This window comes from Sparus aurata, chromosome 3 (genome assembly GCF_900880675.1).
Source record: "Sparus aurata chromosome 3, fSpaAur1.1, whole genome shotgun sequence".
NCBI classification, from domain to species: Eukaryota; Metazoa; Chordata; class Actinopteri; order Spariformes; family Sparidae; genus Sparus; species Sparus aurata.
Window position 1 is genome coordinate 20,597,648 of NC_044189.1, and position 20,399 is coordinate 20,618,046.

General features: G+C 40.8%; 1 protein-coding gene across 1 annotated transcript in view; it reads right to left on the reverse strand.

Moving 5' to 3' along the window:
* The window catches only part of slc25a13 (solute carrier family 25 member 13), a 50,156-nt gene extending 31,977 nt beyond the window's left edge, over positions 1–18,179 (reverse strand). Inside the window, exons 1-6 of the mRNA XM_030412222.1 lie at positions 18,058–18,179; positions 16,297–16,350; positions 15,991–16,133; positions 10,325–10,440; positions 6,719–6,858; positions 825–971 (exon numbers count right to left, since the gene is read on the reverse strand). Coding sequence (XP_030268082.1) covers positions 825–971; positions 6,719–6,858; positions 10,325–10,440; positions 15,991–16,133; positions 16,297–16,350; positions 18,058–18,069 — 612 coding nt within the window. The 5' untranslated portion in view covers positions 18,070–18,179. The remainder of the gene's footprint in view (positions 1–824; positions 972–6,718; positions 6,859–10,324; positions 10,441–15,990; positions 16,134–16,296; positions 16,351–18,057) is intronic.
* Positions 18,180–20,399: the final 2,220 nt, after the last annotated feature.

The following is a 20,399-nucleotide window of genomic DNA, read 5'->3' on the forward strand; positions in this document are numbered from 1 at the left end:
AGAAAGAAAGAAAGACAGAAAGAAAGAAAGAAAGAAAGTCTTGCCTTTAACTCTTTTATGGAGAATAAAGAAACATTAGGTTGCCATTCTGCCTAATATGAATTAGCACCTAAATCAGCAGAAAACATTGTTTATAAAGTATAAATGTAGGATGGATTGATGTTATATAATGATATGAGACTATAAATCATTTCTGAGTTTGGATATCATTATATTGTGATATCTCAGACAGTTCTACCTCTCCTTATACTCGCCTTTACTTACTTAGTCATTACATCCACGTTATTGACAATTATTTATCAAAAATCTCATTGTGTTAATATTTTAGTAGTATAGAAGGTATAGTAAGTATTAATTATCATCACTATAGTATCACTGTCGAGGTAAATGGTCTTAAATATTATGAGACGTAATTTTTCCATGAGTCAAAGTATTTATGAGAAGGTTTCAAGATAAAGATATTTATCATATACTTGCATTAACATAAGGACACTCCTTCATTTTTTTAAATTGACAGTTACATTTGATTATACAAAGATTTTGTTAAATATAAAGATAATTTTCTGTACACAACACTGAGGAATCTAATTCTACATCAAACTGTGCCATGATAGAAATTATAATTTAGGTGCTGCTTTTACAAGGATCAGCTTATTTATCCCACAATATGTGTTTAACATTTAATGACGAGGCACCGTAAGTTCCAGGTGGACAGCCGTGAACAATCTCTCTATTTTCATTTTTTTATCCAGCCTGACTTTGGCGCTTGTGGATGACAGAAAAACAAAAGGAAGAGAGAACCACGGAGCTAAACAAAAACCCACCGCCACGAGGCATTCCTCCACAAAGGATGTGAGCATGTGCGGCCGGATGGTGACCATGATGTCCCTGAAGTCCAGCGCCGACACGGAGCCGCTGTGGGCTTGGTCCCGCTGGATGAAAGCCTGCCGCGCGTGCTCCAGCTGCATCTCCTGTGGAAGGGAGTGGAGAGGAGAACGGAGGGAAGTTTAGGTGTTAGATCATACAGTAAATGTATATTATTGTACACATATGTGGGTCATACACCTCTTTAAGTTGCCTTCATAAATTGAAATCCACATAAACTCACTCATATAAACACATATGTGTAAAAAAAACACAGGTTTTGCTTTGATGGGCCCCTTGGTGCTGTCTCCCCCTCTCAGTTACGGGGGGAGCCGGCGTTTGGCCAGGCTTTACTCTCCTCTCTTCTCCCAACAGCGGCTTGCCTACTGTGAGGCGTCGCTTGGGCTTTTCACACCCTCCCCAAATCCCCATTAAACCCACTTGAGGGAGAAACATACAAACATACGCACACACACACACACACACACACAGACGTGCACACACAGGCAAGATGGCTAATCACCCAACTGCTCACTTTGTCTCTCTTCATGCTGCATGCACGTACACACAAAAGGTCCGCGGGGACGAGAGCCGGCTGCGGTGGGGACAGATCCCACAAGGCCTTTGAAATTAGCAGCCATTATCAGTACCTGCAACCACAAGTCTACAGAGGGAGGCTGTAAACAAACCTCTGCCACCAGCGCTTCCACCGTCTTAAGACAAGAAACTCGGTTACAAAGACGGGGATATCTGAATAATAATAACACACAAAGAGACTTTGTGAAAAAAGGCCATGAGCATTAGGACAGCGAGCTAAAACCAGCTGGTCTGTCTGTTTGACTCACTCACAGGGTATCACAGCCTTATGGTCAAAAACTGTATTTTTACTCATGAGGTTCCTCACACAGTGACACAACACCAACAGCCTCAATGACCAATTCAATTTCAGTGACTATAAAGCACACATCAGTGTGTTTACTCAACTGAAGCACCTGTGTAAAGATGTTTTGGAGAGCTTTTTTTAATTCCCACAGACACGTAGAGCTGAAATGATCCATTATTAATCAATTAATTGACAGGAAATTAATCTGCAACAATTTAAAATTGATGTCTTTCAAAAACTAGCACATTCGCTATTTCCAGCTACTTAAAACAGGTTTTGTTTAAAGAGAATTTTACTTTGCAAACAATAAAAGAAATTAAACATTATTATAATGTTTTAAAACTATTTTAAAAATTTTTCTTCGTGAGAGAGATCTGGCAGGGAAACACTGGCTCACGTCAGGCAGCCATGGATTGACTTATTAATTATATTATATAAATAATCAGCTGAGTAACTGACAACAAAAATAATTCTTTCAGCCCTACATGCATGTCGTAGAAGATTACGAATTTTCTCTATTTAAAAAGGCACCATTCAATTTAGATATTAAGTTAATTCATAACCGAAATAATCTGATAAATATCCCAAAACTAAATAATTATATCCATTAGGAACACTGTTAAAGGTTTAAACAAAAAAGAAAAATAAATATGCCAGTGAGGATGTTTATAAATGACGTTTCTTATTAAAGCACGTAGTCATCGTACAATAAGTAAGTTAGCAATTCAGTTCAAAACAAATGATGAACAATTTGTCCAAGAAGAATGGACATTCTTTTTCAAGCCACACATGTTGGACAAAAAATGCTGGAGGGGGACTGACTGAATCTTGAACATGCATGGCATTATTCAACTGATTGATTCAGATGTTAAATGCAACTCAAAAAAGTGGTATTACCACAACACAAAACCCTATGAGGCTATGACTTATTGTTGTGCTGAATTTGAGTGATATTTCACTGACAGCATAACTGATCGAACTCTCAATTCACAGCGCCTGAGAGAAACGACTGGGGAAGAGTGACATTTACACAAAGCTGAGTGGAGACCGGAGGGGAGTAAGAATAGACATTACAACAAAAGAGGCAGATTTGCAAAAACAGCAAATGTAGCAGCCGTGTGTCAGTATCACCTATGAGCGCAGCAGGGGCTCCGGAGAGTGTATAAGTGAAAGGATGGCAAGGAAACGAAGAGAGATTGACATACGTAAACACTCCCAAAGTAAATAAGGTGAGATATTTTGGTGTCGGCATCCCGAATGTCGTGACTCACTTCTGTGCTCGGTTGTGAGTAGGTCAAAACACTTTGGTGGGAAATAAACTAGGACGACTAGAGGGAGGAGGATATTTAAACACAAAACCAAAAATAAAAACTAAAAAGTGAGGAAGAAGATAACGGTTGCAAGCGCAGAAAACAAGGGTGAGCATTTATCTGTGTCTTTGTGCACGTCGTCATATGAGGAACAGAAAATTAGATCCAGTTTCTCTGGACAAGTCAAGCGTCTGAGAAGCCACACAAACCAACCACACAGAGCAGCAAAACAACTGTGGTCCAGGGGATGGAGCAGTTTATAGTCTCAGCCTCTTAAAACCTTAACTTGTTGCAACTGTATGAGTGTTGCAGGGACATGGTTTTTATTTGGGAGGGGAGCGAGGGAGGCAGGAGACATAAAGCTGGGGGCTTAAGACAGCCAGCAACCGCTGAGGCATTTGCAAGTCGTTTTAATTGTCCTTGGACGAGAATATAAACACATGATGAGCCACCTCTGTTCCTTTCCAACGGCTGTGATTCACCCACCCGAGTCTCTTCAAAACTTTAATAATCAATATGAGTGGAGCAGGATTGTTTCTCTCTTTTCCTAATTTCTGCTTCTCATCAGCACAGAGCTAAAACTATCACAAGGAGAAGCTTCAGCACAACTGCTATTTACATGTTTGCCAGTGAGCCCTCTACACAGTGATGTTAAGGGCTGGCCACTGATTCTTGGGAGAGTCAAACATATAATTGGGACTTTTAAAATCCGAGCAATGCCAACAATTCACTTTTTTGGAGCGGTTAGGAGAAGAAGTGGGACATGTGGTGTCCCCCTCAGTGTAATTCGAGCCCTTCACTTGCCAGGATTTATAATATGGGCTACTATGTGCCACTTCTCTGGACACTGGTAATACCACTGCCAGAGACAGCACCACGCTGACAGTGAGCCTTGGCCGCCGTCCACACGTGAGACGGGAAAAATGCGTGTAATTGGTGAGAATCTCTGGCTTCCATCAAGACAGTAATTGGCCAGAGAGAGCCCTTGTGAGAAATATGCGGTGCAAACGTTTTCCCCGATAATCCCATCTTGTGAGCATCTGGCAGCGTCGTGGCTACAATGGCAGAAAAACACAATAAACACATGCATGTATGGCAGGATGAGGGGGAAATAAAGGATGGGAACATTCTTGGAGGGGGAAAGGCCAGGTGGAAGGGAATTACAGAAAAAAGCAGAAAAATATTTAGTGTTGGTTTTCACAGCTCTTAAAACTTTTATAGCTGCAGAGTGCACCTTTGTTGTTCTGGCTGACATTTACAAAAGCTTTGTCTCTTTATAAACGTATCATACCAGCGTTGGGTAGTAGTGCAATCACAAAGTGTGCAGTAATTGCACAGGTTTAAATTCTGATTGAGGAAATGTTGTTGTGCCTATCCTAATTGCCCTGTCATCAATCACTGGAGCAGCTGATAACACACTATAAGACTGAACTTCCAATATCTGAATATTAGCTAAGGAGCCTCGTTACTGACCTGTCTTGACTCTGAAATCACTTTGGGGTTTTTGGTATTACAGAAACAGGTTTAGTAACTGCATTACGGAGAAACGATAATACTGTGAAAACTGTGTCTATTACAGAATTGTCCTAACTTAAGAATTTCGGCCTGTTGGAGAAGCTAACATCGACATTAGCCTCTTAGCTTTTCATTTCTTGGACCATGTCTTCATATCTAGAGATGCGTGATAGATATTTCTCAGCCAACACCAATAACCAATCACCCCTGTCTCAAGGCAAACACCAATATGATGACTGTTAATTTAGCATTTTTGTAATTTAAAAATGTTTTTAACCTGCAGTTTATGCACATCTGAGAGTAAGAAAGGCTAGGATGTATTGAGCATAGCATCAATAACTCGATTGAGATGTGTTGTTTTTAAACTTGTAAACTTGCTCCCTCCTCTTGGAACTAAAAAATCCACACACATATGTATGTGTGTTGATTTATATATATATATATATATATATATATATATATATATATATATATATATATATTTCTTCCATCTAAATGTGGTGTATTTATTGTGCACCACTATATCTCTCCTCTCCTCCACTGACACTCATCAAATTGATACAGGCAGCTTGTGATCACTCTAAACAGGGATACAAGCAAGAATGGGCGACTGATGAGTGAAGAATCGAGTTTACACTTTTAGATTAGATGTCGTAGGATAAGATACAAGGGCTGAGAAAGGTTAGGACACAGCCAGGAGTTCAGGAATTGCATCTGTAAATGAGGATATCATTTTTTACCTTTGAAACTTGAGTTAAGATTTGACAAAAAATATTTAATTAATGAGGCCACATCAGTATAACTGCAGCACTTCGTACTCTGTCACAGTGATGTCAATGTGTCTGTTTCTGTTTTTACCTCTCATGTTAAAATATTTAGAATATTCTTTATAATATTTCTATTTTATGAGTATCAGTGGACTAATGAAGCAAGTGCTAAAGGATAGAATGCATGGAAATATTCACAACATGTAAAATAAATGCTCTGTTAACCGTCCCCCACCCTTACCTACACAGAGAGGCATCCTACAGTAATGTGAAATTCACTCGCTTCTGTCAATAATAAAGACATGAATCAAAAGCTATGAGAAATGATCAAATACAGAGAGCATGAGCAGGAAATGTGCATTTCATATTGAGCAATGAGTGTGGCTGGCTGCTGGCCTGCCGCTGTGATGGAGCTGGAAACCACTGAGTGACTGACTGGGAGAGAACCGGGCACGCCGTCAATGTGAAAGTACAGCGTCCACTGGCCACAATGCCATACACACACACACACACACACACACACACACACACACATAAAAAAAGCACAGACATAAGCACAGATGCACGAAGCTTGCACGCCACTGTTCACACATAAAGTAAAGCAGATAAGTAAGATAAACACACACGCGGAGAACCAACGCACAGACACACACACTGTACATTATAACAAATGCACACGCCCGAGGACACACGCACATACAACAATGTCCCAATATCCATGTGCTGCTGCCCACTGTGTGTACGCCATCTGGTCTAAGTTAAGTGTAATATAAAAAGCTCATTCAGATACATGGTGAGTGTGGATGCAAACTTGGCACAGCTCAGGCCTCTCTCTCCCACCCTCCTCCACCACCTCTCCCTCTGCTCAGGCCCGATTTAAGTCTAGACATCATATTGGAAAATGGCTCGCACACCACAAATACACAAGGAATATTCCAGCTATACTATTTATGGAGGCAGAACTACGTCTCTACCTGCTTCAGAGTAGGTGGAGCAGGGTAATGCTAGGTGTACGACGTCAGCTAATGAAAAGCAAATGCAGAAAATGTCTGAAATATATAACCTCAGTGTTTCATTAATGACTAATCTGGTCAATATGGAGGGCTGTGTTTGAGAGGGGAAGGGAACCGGTGTGTCTCTGTACAGTGTGCGCACACATTCATCTGGACAAACTCAGATAAGTTTCTGACAATACAGTTACATGACAGGATTGCAGAAGCACCCTGTAAACAACATGTGAGGATAAAACTGCGTGTACAGGCATATAAATCGATCATGGTGACTGGAAATAAGATGGAGTACGACAGACTCACACAAAGGGCCAAAGACAGAACTGTAGAGGAAAAACAACGAGAGCAGGTGATCTGCATGAAACCTACCAGGAGAAACTGGGTGAACTCCCCATAGCTGAGCTGCTTGTCCCTCTGTGTGCCAAAGTGCAGCCTTATGAACTCGCAGTCCCAGTTGAAGGGGATACGCTGATGAATGGTGGTCTGGTTGAAGACCTGTTTCACATCCTCTGTAACAGAGACAAAAAAAGACAATTAATTGTGACTGAATGATGACAAGTTGCTGTTGACAGCCTAATAACAAGATGCAGCCACTGAATGCCGGAGCGTACCGGCGCTGCCTGCAGTGGTGGAGGAAGTACTTTACTCAGAGAAAGTACACAGCAGTGTAAAGAAGCTCCATGAGAAGTAGAAGCAATCAAAAGTAACGAGATATTATGAGCAAAATGTAACAAGAGTTAACATAGTTATGATGCAAACAAACAGCCCAAGTGATTATTTTATATCGTACGATTATTGTTACTTATGCATCAATGTGTAACTTAACTTTTAACTGTTGTAGGTGCAAGATCTAATTTTGTACACAATATATATATTTGGTAGTTTAAAGTGTAACAATATGTCATATTCTATTAGACGATAAAACAACAAATGTGTTTTGTATGTAAAATTTTTTAAATAAATGCACTGCAGGAGTAAAAAGTACAGTATTTCCTCCTGACATGCAGTGGAGTAGAAATATAAATTAACATAAAATAAAAGCACTTCAGTCAAATGCAAGCCTCTCAAAATTGTATTTGAGTTATACTCCACTGTTATATATAATAAAAATATATAAAATATACACAGTTTAAACCAAAATCAGAGACAAGGCCAAGGCTAAACAGTTTATCTTGGAATCCTTGATGATGACAGATTAACGGCTGTGTTTAGGTCGTACAGATTAAACTCCACGATTACACATATAATGACCATCATACATTAACCATGTATAGAACCTTCACCACTGTCTAAATCCCTCCATAATATCCTTCCTGCATCTTTACTCTTTCATAACAGACAATTATCAAGTACTTCTTCCGTCTTAAGTTTTTAGTTTGCTCTAATAAAGAGCTAAACTCTGTTGGGACAAAGCTTTGTGAGTCAGCTCTTAACAAACAGCATGTGTTTCCTATCATGTGGTTAACATTAGTAATTATTCGATTTGGGGGAGAAGAAAAAAAATTCTGCGACTGTTTGTGACAAAATGTCAACGTCAATCTCCAGAACACAATTCTGCTCTGATTGAGCCTTAAGTTCCTCAACTCCAAATCAGTCTTGAATGACACATGGCAGAACTTGTTTGAGCTGTGTAGGCTCCATATTCAGAAGGAAAAGCCTTTTCTTCTCACTCGTGTTCCTCTGCCTGAACCCTCTAAGCCTCTGCAGCCGGTGGAGTGGAGAGACACTGAACATGACTCCTAAATTACAGCCTTACTAAAGAAACAAAAACAAACCAATAGAGCGACCTGTTTCTTATTACCAAACAAGCTGCGCCGAACGAGTGAAGAAAGGAGAGGAGGAAAGAAACAATTTTTTTTTTTTATAAAGACAGAAAGGGAGGGAAAGAGAGAGAGAGAAAGGTGATATTTACTTCAGCTCAGCAGTACCTTCTGAAGACAGACAGCTTGTGCATTGTTTTCTCTTTTACACTTTAATGAGGCAATAAATATACAGCCTTTAACTCTTTAAAGGAGAGGCCGCCTCAGAGCTCGCCAGTTATATTATCAGCTTTTATAGACCTGTCAACACTCAGTCCTCTTTCTTTTTTTGTCTTTTCTGGCTGAGGCACAACGGCATTTCACTCACTGTGTTACAATTTTTATTAACTCAACATTCCACCAAATTATGTATTTATTTTTTTCGAGGGCTAAAAATTCAGAGCACTGCGCCGCCTGTACTTAACAGAAATTACTCGGGTTATTATCAAATAAAAACAGGCTTTACAGAAAAATGAAATAAAAAGAAATCAGAGTACAGACGTTTATAGCAAAGGAAAACAAACGGGCCTTTAATGCAATGTAAGCTGCAGCTATTAATGTTTTTAATAGGTAATAAAGTAGGCAGTTCTTTATTTTGTGGCGCTTTAATCTAATGAACGGCAGAGAGAAAAAGGGAGCGGAGCAGAAAAAGGCAGAATTCTGTAATGTATCACAATAAAGCAACTTTGACAAGTCTATAATCTGACTCACAAGTTATTTGCTTTTGGTGAAACGTTAGCCCGATGCAAGTGGCAGACACTGAAGTCAGTGTTTGTGCACGGCATGATGTGTGTTATGTTTTTCATGCAATTTTCCACTTGTATGTGAGTCTCATAACTCACAGGCATTGGGATATTCATTAACCTTTGGGAGACGCAGAAAAACAGCAGACCTTTTAATTGCCACCGAGACAACGTCACTCTAATTGATCCTTTTAAATATGAAAATTTACATATGTGCATACATAATCAGCCGCAATGATCTTGCACCCTGTCGACAGCAACAATTAAAATGAAATTCACTTACTCTTCCCTGTTTTGCGAGTGGGATGTGTGCGCTGCATTTCAAATCAAGCCTAATGCCTTAACGCCTCGCACACCTACAGAAGGCTGGCATTAGACTTGTTTAAATCAATTAGGCAAATGTGAAATAAGCAACGAGTACAAATGTCTTCCCTTTTCAACCCCGGAGCTTCCAGGCATCAGGGTAATGGTGCCAATCATGCACACACACACATACACACACATAAAGAGAGCTACCCACCCCCTCCCTCCATCTTCATCTTCATCCTGTAGTTGCCACCAGCCCTCTCCACCTCCAAACCTAACCTTATCTTCTTTACAGGCAAGATACAGGACCGCAAACAGTATTTTTGGTGTGGATGCCACCATGACAAAGAACAGATGAGTGGAGGTCAGACGCTCACATAAATAAAAGAGGAGTTTGTATGAAAACTTCTTTAGTGGTGCATTTAAGAGTAACATGCTCCCTGCTGAAAAAGTCTTTGTTAAATGTCAAATGAAAAGTCTTTAGGATTGAACTTTTTTTTCTTGTTACATAAGAACATGAAATACCTTAAAAACGTGCCTGACGTACACATTTATTTTTGAGGGAGAACATGCACAGCTCCACAATTTACAAAGAAGATGACGAAGAGCGTCTCTTATTTTGTGGGAATTATAGAAAAAGGTAAAATGCCTGAAGTGTATATGGGAGAAGTAAGAATGCTCACAGAAGGTTGGAGGAGAAGACATACTTAATACAGTAACAGCACTATCAATTACTACAAAAAATGTCTTTATGTAACATATCTGTTCATGTGCTACTTAGATTTGTACTTTCCAGGGGTCAGTACATAATAGCAGTCTCTTGTAAAGATCATTACAGAACATACTGTATGCTAATGGTTTGGTAAAATGTAAGGCACTTCTGTATAAAATACAACTTTATCAATTATGGAGGACATTCTTTGTTCCAGAGTTTGCTCAAAATTACATCAATTAAGATAGAAAATCCAAAACACAGTAGAGCAATTATATAAAGTGTAAAGGAAGACAATGCTGACATCAATGCCTCGATGAATAGCATTTAAAGAATAAGATACATTTAGCCAAAAGAAAAAGTGACTACAGTATTATTATATATAAGCTTATGAATCAGAGGCAGAGCTACTTACCAAAAGTGGTCACTCCGTTTCCCGCTTTATCAAAGAGCAGGAAGGCAACCATGAAAAGGGAGTCTGGGGCACACAGCACCGACTCGAACGCTACGAACTCCGGAAAGGAAATCAAACTGAGAGGGGAGAGAAGGGCAGAAAGATGGAGAATACTGTGAAAGACTGGTAAATGCTGTCATTCGAGTTCATTTGTTAATGTGGTAGTCATGTTTCAAGTTCCCTGTATAAATACTTAATCAGCTGCACATGTGAGACACAGAGTCTTTGATATTCATTTAGTTGTGTAATAGGTAATTACGGCGTAACCTAAGTTGCACTAATAAAATGGAATATTCAATTAAAAAACAAGCTATTTTAACACTGCATTAAACCACAAAGTCCATTGTAATTACTGCCACACAGTGGCAAACTGGCACACTGAGACAACCTATCAATCTGCGCTACGCGTAATTCAAGCGGCCCCTTTATCCAGTAGTCTGTTATTCCATATATAATGTCATAAACTCATTGAGTGTGACAGTAAGAAAATAAAACATTTTTTAAAAGCTCAGTGTGTGTTCCCAGTTTGAGCTGGCAGCTGGTAGAGAGGGCCAACTGTACACCAACAGGAAAAAAAAAGAGGTATTAATAATTATTAAGTTTCATATTTTAGCGTGCCATTTTAAACAAGTAGACAGGCGAGCAGAGAGTCAGGAGGTAGTTAAGGAAATATAATTCCACTCAGTATAAACCTAATACAATATGTGGTTCAGAGTGTAACTCAAGAGAAGTCAAGGTGGTAAAAACTTTAAGTGATGGAAATTGATTTGTCTGCATCAATGTGAGTATGTCATGACTCGAAAGTAAACACCAAAGATGAGTTTTCTCTCCAACACTTCTTCTTTTTCTAAGGTTGTCAGTGCACGCAGGATGTTGTCTCCTTTCTCTGCAAAGTAACACAAATGCCCACATGCTTCCTCAACAAGAAATTAAATTAAAAAAACATAAACATCGCTATTGTGTGAGTACCGTGAGCCCCCACGGGAGAATCCTGCTGCGGGGAACTGGACCACGCAGTCTAGCCTTTATTCAGGCCCTGGTTCACAGTTGCCACAAGTCCATTATGAATTTCACAAATGGCTCTGATAATTACAGCAGGGGTCAGTGCTAATGAGCCGTCCCCGAGCATCCATCTATTAAACCTATTTCAATTTCCAAAGGGGGAGTATGGAGAAGGAGGGAGGGGGGACGCAATGGCTACATTTTCCTGTTTGCTGTAATTAATAATGGTACTGATGAAATTTAGAGGTGTTTGTTTGGACTGTTTCAGGTTTGCATGTGGGTGCTTGTCTGCATCCTTATATGTCCTTATATGTACCGACTGAGAAGGAGAAGAGCTGTGTGCTGACAAGAAGTACCCCTTATCAAAGTAATAACCAGGAAAATGGAAATATTTTTTAAAATGGTGAGTGCCGTGAATATCTAATAAAGGCTGAAAAGCATGTTTAGATTACTGGCTTCAGAGACTCATGAATGTAGTCTGCTAAAAATGTTATTCTTCCCTTCAACCAAAAGGCCAAAATAGTCGGCACAAAAGACCAAGATTAATTCTTGGTTTGAGTCTACTCTTAAAAATATTTTTTGGTATATTTTGCGAGAGCTACAGAGGAATCATAAGAAAGAGGGAGTAAAAGTGAACAGATTTCACTCAGATTTCCTCTGTGGCAAATCAAATGAGCTGTCATTGTTACAAAGGAAAGCATATTGTTTCATTAACTAAGCAGGTAGCTCTTAAGAGCAGCTAAAGCTTGCTGCTGGCAAGTAGTTGGGAGGGAGCACAAAAGCACACTGCTGCGACCGTGGACCCACTGCTATAAACAAAGCCGATACCATTGCTGCAGACACCAAGAAATATCATTAAACTCCTCAATAATTATCTCTTTTTTTGACAGATGTATAGTATACTCTGATATTATACCTCAGAGGGGTTAATAGAGGAGTTTAAGCAGGTACAGTTTGCAGCACAAAGACTGGGAGAGTGTTCTCAGCAGGGCTGCACATTTAATCAAAATATCAAGAAGATTATTTCAGTAAAATGTATAAAATTCCCACTAACCGTGACTCGTGCTGCAATTGTAATATATGCATATTGCATGTATAAATGTAATATAGAAAATGCAGTACGATTTCTTCATACCATTTCATGCAGCGCTGGTTCTGGGGCAGAACCGAGGGAAAAAGTCGGATCCTTTCCTTTTCACACGCATCAGTTTACATGCACACCCGGTCGTCCCGTCTGTGTTTTCCCAGACGTTGATAATCAGCATATTAGTGTAACTGAGAGGGCTGCTGATCATGAAGGGATTGGACCACGATTTAGACCGAGGAGCCCAGACAAGATCCAGGGGGCATCTCCATAACACACACAGACACACACAGACACACACACACACACACAGGGGAAGCAGTCCACGTGAGCATTCACACACTGCTTTGTAGCCAGGGATGAAGCTTATGATGGTTGATTAGCAGCGCCATGACGGCTGCAAAATGATTACCCAGAGAAGGGGGAGCCATTTTTTTTGCTTTGTGGACGCAACCCCAACGAGACACTCAATAATCAAATTAACCGACAGCATCTCCCAACCATCAACTGCTATGGCGCGCGTCCAGGGCTGCCCGATACATGTACGCAGCCCGGGATGAACTTTGGAGACACGAAACCAGCGCATGGCGTCTCCTCAGTGTTCTGTGTACTCACTTACTTTACTCCCGTGATTTTGTTAAATCTTTAAACAAGCGCAGACATATCTCTGACATCTATCAGCCGAGAGATGTAGCACACAAGACTTCATTCTATCATGTGTTTCTATAGATGACAGCTGAATGATGTTTTAGTTGGGATGCAGATGCAATACAATTTAAACTGTCTGCGATACGTCTGTCCGGCAGCAGAACTCCACCCTATATTTCATATATTTTTGTTTGTTTTCTAACCTCATCTTCGTCACCTAGCTTTTATCTCTGTCCTCTCAGCGGGCATCTAAATACACTCTGGACCGAAAACCAGGCTTGGAAACATTGTTTACAAGTAACATAAATGCATGGTGTTGGTTTGGCCCGGCTGATAGAAAGACAGCTCTCCTTCGTTGATAGTAGCGGGAGAGAGGGGCCTAGAGGGGCTTCAATAATCCCCCTGTCCCTGGCATCTTGGCATTGTTACTGACAGCCTTCCACCCACCGAGAGCATTCGTGCGCACACACACACACACGCACACACACATCCAGGTGAGTGCTCTCTGCCAGTATCTGTTCGGTTTCGAAGAGTGGACACCCACCAGTCCAAGTCCGAGTCCAGAATGTCCACAGCGGCTGGCAGACTGCTATTTTCCCAGCACGCTTCCTTAACAAAGTTTTTTTTTCCGCTGTTTTTTTAAGAGTCTATTGGGAAGTGGGTTTTTTTCACACTTGAACAGATGCTTCTATCAAAATATCAGAGGGAAGACGGCACAGAGCGAGGCAGAGAGGTAGGGAGTCGGAGCAGAAACCAAACGGAGGGAGCTCAAAGTGCATCGTGGTTTGTAAGAGTGTGAAGAGAGAGTGATGATGAGGGCGGAGGAATGCAAAGAAAGTCAAAAGCGAAAAAAGAGAGGACATAAGTTAGTTGGGTGAAGGAGGAAAATCTTTAAACCCTCTTTTACTTCTATATGTCAGCGCACACATACACAAAACATTCGATTCCTGGAAATTGAGACCCTCTACCCTCCAAACACTTTCATTCTTTCTCTTTATCGGTCTACTCTTTATCTGTCTCTCTGTCTCACTGGGAGCGGCAAGAATAAGAGGGAGAAAAAGTGATTTCCACATAACAGATTGTTACGACTGTCACTATATCCCCTGATTTACACAGTCGCAGAGGGGGGAGGCAGACAAATGCATTTTCACTGTTTACATCCCCCCACACACACACATACACAGTCAAACAACACATCTAAGTTAAATTTCTTTCGCAGAGATACACTCCAAGAGAAGAGTAAGCGAGCACGCTGCCTGCCGTCCGACCCCCTGCTAAATCTATTACCCCTGACTCATCTTGTCGAAATGGAGTCCTACCTGGCAAAAACAGCAGCAGGCGCACTAGCTTGGAATATACTACACTCATATACCAACCAGATCTTATTGTTCGCAAACAGATTTGCATGACATCTGAACACTAAAGTGGTTTGTTTTGTCTTGCGTCTGTTCTTTTCATGAGGTCTGCACGGATGAGTGCTTGAAAAACAATGCATTCATGTCCCCAGCTAGCGCTCACGGCACCGATGCCGCCGCGTATCTACTTTTCTATATCCATTTTGTTTTGTGCTCACGACACACACAGCTCTGCAGAATAATCATCCAGACTCTGTCTCATCAAATCATTTATCTATCAAAGTTCAGGAGGAAAATAACACATCACACAATATGAGCATCATAAGGCCTCTACAATGTCAACTGTAAAAAAAAGAAAAAAAGAAAAAGGAATAACATCCAAACGAAGGTCGAAACAGACTTTTTTTTTACCCTGTTTTGCCCCCGTATCATTTCCATTCCCCTCCACAGAACCAAAATGAGGTTTAGATACAAAGCCTGGGCCATGGGTTCCTAATAGATTTACCCTGATGCCACGGCCACCATTTATCCTGCTCCAAAGCCACACAATGCAACCGAGTGCTCCTGAATAGCATGGGCAATTACAGTGCATGTGTGTGTTTTTTTCCTGTGTGTGTGTGTGTGTGTGTGTGTGTGCGTGCGTGTGGCTGCCTTGCTCTCTCTTTTTTCCAATTCCAAAACCCCCACTACTCCATCTCACCATCCTCTGCACACACACACACACACAGACACACACACAGACACACACACACACACACACACCTTAAAGCAGATGTAATAACATGAAACTACGCAGCCATGTGCACTTTGCTCTTTGTAGAAGCCCAGGTGGTTACCATGGCAATGTGGGGTGTTTTTCTTTTTTTTTTTTTATCTTTTTTGACTTACCCTAACATTTTATTACCCATCATTATGTATCATTAAATACATACATATTAATGTAAAAAACAGGGGTGATGGGGATGGGGGGAGGAGTAAGTGTGAAATTGGGGGTATATCTACAAAGAAGGAAACACCTGAAAGGGCCCTTTGGTGGTTTGATGTCTCTTTGCTATATAATTCAAATATGAGCGTCCCTCTGTGATTTTTTTTTTTTTACACCAAAGGATTCAGTCATAGGTTTGTTTATAAAATGCAAAATACCACTAGGAAAGGTAGTCGCACGAGATCAAAGGGATACATAATACATGTACTGATAGCTTCCATAAGAGTCCTTCATAAGCTCACTACTTACGAGTTGGCTTGAAATAATTAGAAGAGATGAATGTGTGGTTTAAATAGAGATGCAGCAGCAGCACAGCAATTTCACAGCAACTTCTTTTCAAACTATAATGATGTTAATCCACGTGGGAACCTCTATTTTTTGTCATTTTGTAAATAATCTATGTGTATATTTGCCCTCTTTGTATCACAGTCAAAGCAAACCCTCCAAAGGTGTGACGATTACCTGATCAATTCTGTTTCAAACCCATTGTACCGACGCGTTCATCGATATGAAACAACAGATCCTATTAAAAGAGAAACATCAGAGCACCAACCCATCTTTCTTCTGATCCACGACTCCAGCAAGCAGCTTCGTGGCCTCGTCTGACAGCCGGATGTCTGTGTGGGCATGGAGGAACCGGCTCACAAAGTCCTGCGGCGACATGAAGCACTCGTCATTCTTCTTGACGCTGGCATACTGTAAAGAGAAAAACAGACACCAATGCAAGGACCCACGCTGAGCTTTAGAATCTGATCGAAAAGGAAACAAACGTAAATCGAATGGCAAGTGAAAAGCTTCTTTGATAAGAGTGCGAACACAAAAGAGAAAAACAAAAAAGAACACATAGGTAAAATCCTACCTTTTCGAAAATGGCTTTCAACTCAGCGGGGTCGGCCCTCCTCGGCAGAACTGCCTGCAAGACAATTAATGAACATTTTGTGAATACGACTTTGTTACGCCAAGTGAATGCTACAGCTCATTCTGCACCGTTGTTAGAGAAACAGGACAGAAGTGCAGTTCAGACATGTGTAATCTGAATACTTTGAGGGGCCTGAAGATGTAAACATACGCAGTACTTCATGATCACAGAGACAGAATACAAAAAACTCAATTAAATATAATTTTGAGCTCAGAGATTCATTCTTCAAGAACTCATATCTCAGATTATATATTCTAAATTTAAGGTTAATTTACTCTCACTGATGGTGGAGCTCACTCGATCACTCGCCCATATCCTCTTGCTGTGGATATGCGCCGATATTCTTATCCACACAGAATATAGACATTAATACATATTTTCTGCTATGATCCCTCAAATTCGGTTATCAAAAACTTGGCAAACACACGTTTATAATGGAGGAAAGATATCTCATAGCTTAAACATAAACTTTATTGCCCAGAATGATATTGAAACAGTAAACTTCACTGATCATCTTCTTCAGTATCATATCACAAAACGTACGTATACGAGACACATACAGATATCAATACATTTCTAATAAGCGGTCGAGCTCTAGCTATATCACATCATTTTGTGTAGAAAAATGTTTCTAGTTCTGTTCTCGTCTTCATCTCCTCCGTCATCACTTTAAGACCCCTCAGATTTACATGGTGACCACGTTGAGGGTCCCAGTGTTGTTAGGGAACTGCTGTGGAGACCATAATGTTAAACTGTAAACACCTGAGAGCAAAGGGACGTAAATTAAGGAGATTCTGGTTGAAGACAATCCAATTATTATTATGAAAAACTATTTGAGTATAAATTATTGACATTTTGAGATTGAAACAATCTGATTAAAGGTGAAAGAGATAAAAAGGTGAAATGAGATAAATCATAATTGGATGTGTTTTGGGATTAAATGTCAACATTTATCTCGTTATTTTGACTTCTTAGTTTACAATTTCACATTTCTATTGCGACTTTTCATCTCATAATTATGACTTTTATTGGAGAATTTCATCATTTCATCTCAGAATCATCTTTTTTGCTAATAATTTCAACTTTCTTCTCATACTTGTGACTTTCTCTCTCATGATTTTGACTTTTCTCTCATCATTACGCTTTACAAAGTTTTTTTTCTTGTTCTTTTTTTTTAAATCAAGTTTTACTTTAATTTATATCAAACTGTGTTAATGTGTTTCTGGTCAGATTATCAGATAACAGGTTGTGAACATGATGATAGATTAATCAGTCTGTTGGTTGTATCGATCAACCACCGGGCGGTTTAACGGCTCCAGGCACCTGTAGGCGGACTGACGTCACTTTATGAACGGTTACCGGTAACTTCTGACAGAGACGAACCGGTGAACCGGACACAAAGTGTTAAAAGAGGAGTAATAACGGGCTGTACGTCACGGATGAAGCTACAGCTCGGTAGGTGACTTGTAGCCGTTAGCCTGATGTACTTTAAGTTAGCGTTAACTAGCTAACCGGCTACAGCAAAGCCTCAATGTCATTGCTGTGTGTAACCTCTAGCACATCCTGTTAGCAGGCTAACCGGCAGGTAACGGCCCCGCCGGCCGGACGTCCTGACGGGCGGACACCTCCGGGGACCGGGCACCTCACCGACACGGCGGCAGGAGGAGGAGAACCAGGTGTGTTAGAAAGTCTCCAGCTTACCTTTGCTGCCATGCTGAACAAGCTCTCTGACAAACGGTCCCGTTCACTTCCTCCTGCGTGACGACGTTCCCATGGAGATCGCGCGCCGGTGCAGTGACAGGAGGATGAGCGCGGATCAGCTGCGCACGTGGTGCACGCGGGGGTGGGGAGGGGCATAAGAGGTCAGTGTCTCCTACCTGTGTCATCCATACAGACACTGATCCAGGTGAGTGTGTGAGGGAGAGTTACTGATGTCCTGGTGTCTGTAATCACCTCCTGCCTCCTTCAGTCTGGACTGGACTCCATGTTGTGCATGGATTACTGACAGAGCCTAAAACACAGAGACGCAGGAGCCCAGGTGTGCTGGGGCCGCAGAGCAAGATCATATATTAGAATTGACCCTAATAAGCATTATCAGTAAGGCTCAGTCCAACTGAGTCTTCACTGTAGAGAATCAGCTGATATAGAGCCTCATCTTATACACTTTGTATTATTTAAATTACATGATACAGCTACATAATGCAAAATTAGACTAAAGCACAATTCTCACCCCGGAAGCTCAACCCTGCCTGGCCCGGTTCTGGTTGACTTCCTGTATGAGTGAGAACCGCAGCGTCTGAATTCTGTGCCGAGCTCCCGGCACTATGTAGGCTAACTGCACCTTCTTATTTATTTTCTTCAGTTGCACTAAAATGTTTCCTGATTTTGTTGTGCTGTTGTTGTTGTTGTTATGTATGGTGTCCTTGAGTGCTTTGAAAGGTGCCTTTAAATAAAATGCATTATCATTATTATTATTATTAGTAGTATTATTGTTATTATTATTATTATTATTAATAAAGTCCGCCTACATTAAAACTACAGAATCAATTTAAACGTCCGTGCATGAAGGAATTTTTATCACATGTTTCTGGTAATAAAGATATCAACAAAATATAATAGAATTCACATGTTGCATGCTATAATAGGCTATTAAAAACATTTCAACCAACAGAAAAAACCTTAGAGTTGAGCTTTAACATGTAAAGCATGTAGAGTGACTGCTAACAATGTAGGGAGGGGGTTGTGATGGTATTAAGAGATGGGGCCTTTTACGTGTCTGTGCACGGGGCCCATCCACAATCATCACGTAAACAACACAAAAACTTCCTCTCTCTTGAAAAGAAATCTCCATCGCACTCAACAGCGCATGATTTTTGTCCTCCAGCAGCAGCAAAGTTTTTAAAAGTTTCAGCTGCAATGCATGCTTCAAGCTTTATTATAGATTACACATTATAACAAAGAAATAACTGTGTGACTTTATTCTTATGCACAGCGAGTCTCTGCTGTACTAAGGAACAGAGGTCTGCAGACGTCAGAATAAAAGCCTGAGTTCCTTCCCCACAGCTATTCTTTCCTTGCAGTAAATGGTTCCTATGCTTTATTTCTAGCTTTTCCAGCCCATCTGTGCTTTGTGCCAGGAGGGAAAAAGGTGCAGAGAGAATTTCATGACTACAAAAGCAAAGGTTAACATTACTCACAGCATAAAAACAATTTAAAAGGGAGCAAAAGGGCTCTAATGGCCCGACAGTCTTCAAAGAAAATGTATTTTGCGCTCAAAATAATTCATAGCTTTTTGCCGGTGGCTTTTCAGCTTCCCGGAGACCCAGCATGAACCACTGTATTTTTCCCAGCAGGCTCGCTGCTCCTTGCAAAATGGCCTTCGCTAGGGCATACCTCACATCCCCTCCAAATATTGACAGCACCGAGTCCATTGCTTATTGGAAAAATGGCTGTAAGTAATGTATTATCAGCCGATGCAATCTCCACACCTGTATTTTCCACTGTCATATGACAATATTTGACAAGATTAATGATTTGATCCCATGACATTTTATTTCCATTACTGTCAATCTGCCGGCAAACAACTCACTTACTTGTGGCATTTGGTGTAGGAAGCATGTAGCAGCATTCGCTTTGCTCATGTATTATTCATAAACCGCGAAATTTACTTGAGACATGTAAACTACCACGTCTAGCAGTTTCTGTGGACATATTCTTTTAACAAATTACCTTTTTTTTAGACGAGAATTTCAGCCTCTATTTTTAGCATTCGAACAAACAATGATTCTGTCAAGCGCCACAGAGTACATGGGTAAGAATGATAAACCTCCCGACCTTTGAACTCCGGCGGCTCGAGGGGTCTCCTGCCCACGTCCCTAAGGGCCCACGTGTCCTGACAGCTTGAATGATGAGTGGCGGGCGGCCATCTCAATCTGCATCCTGCTATTTTTAACCCCACACTAAACACAGAGCTTCCAAAATAGGCCGGAGCTCTAAACAAATGATTAATAGGGCACTTAGGGTCTCACCACCGACCGGCGCTT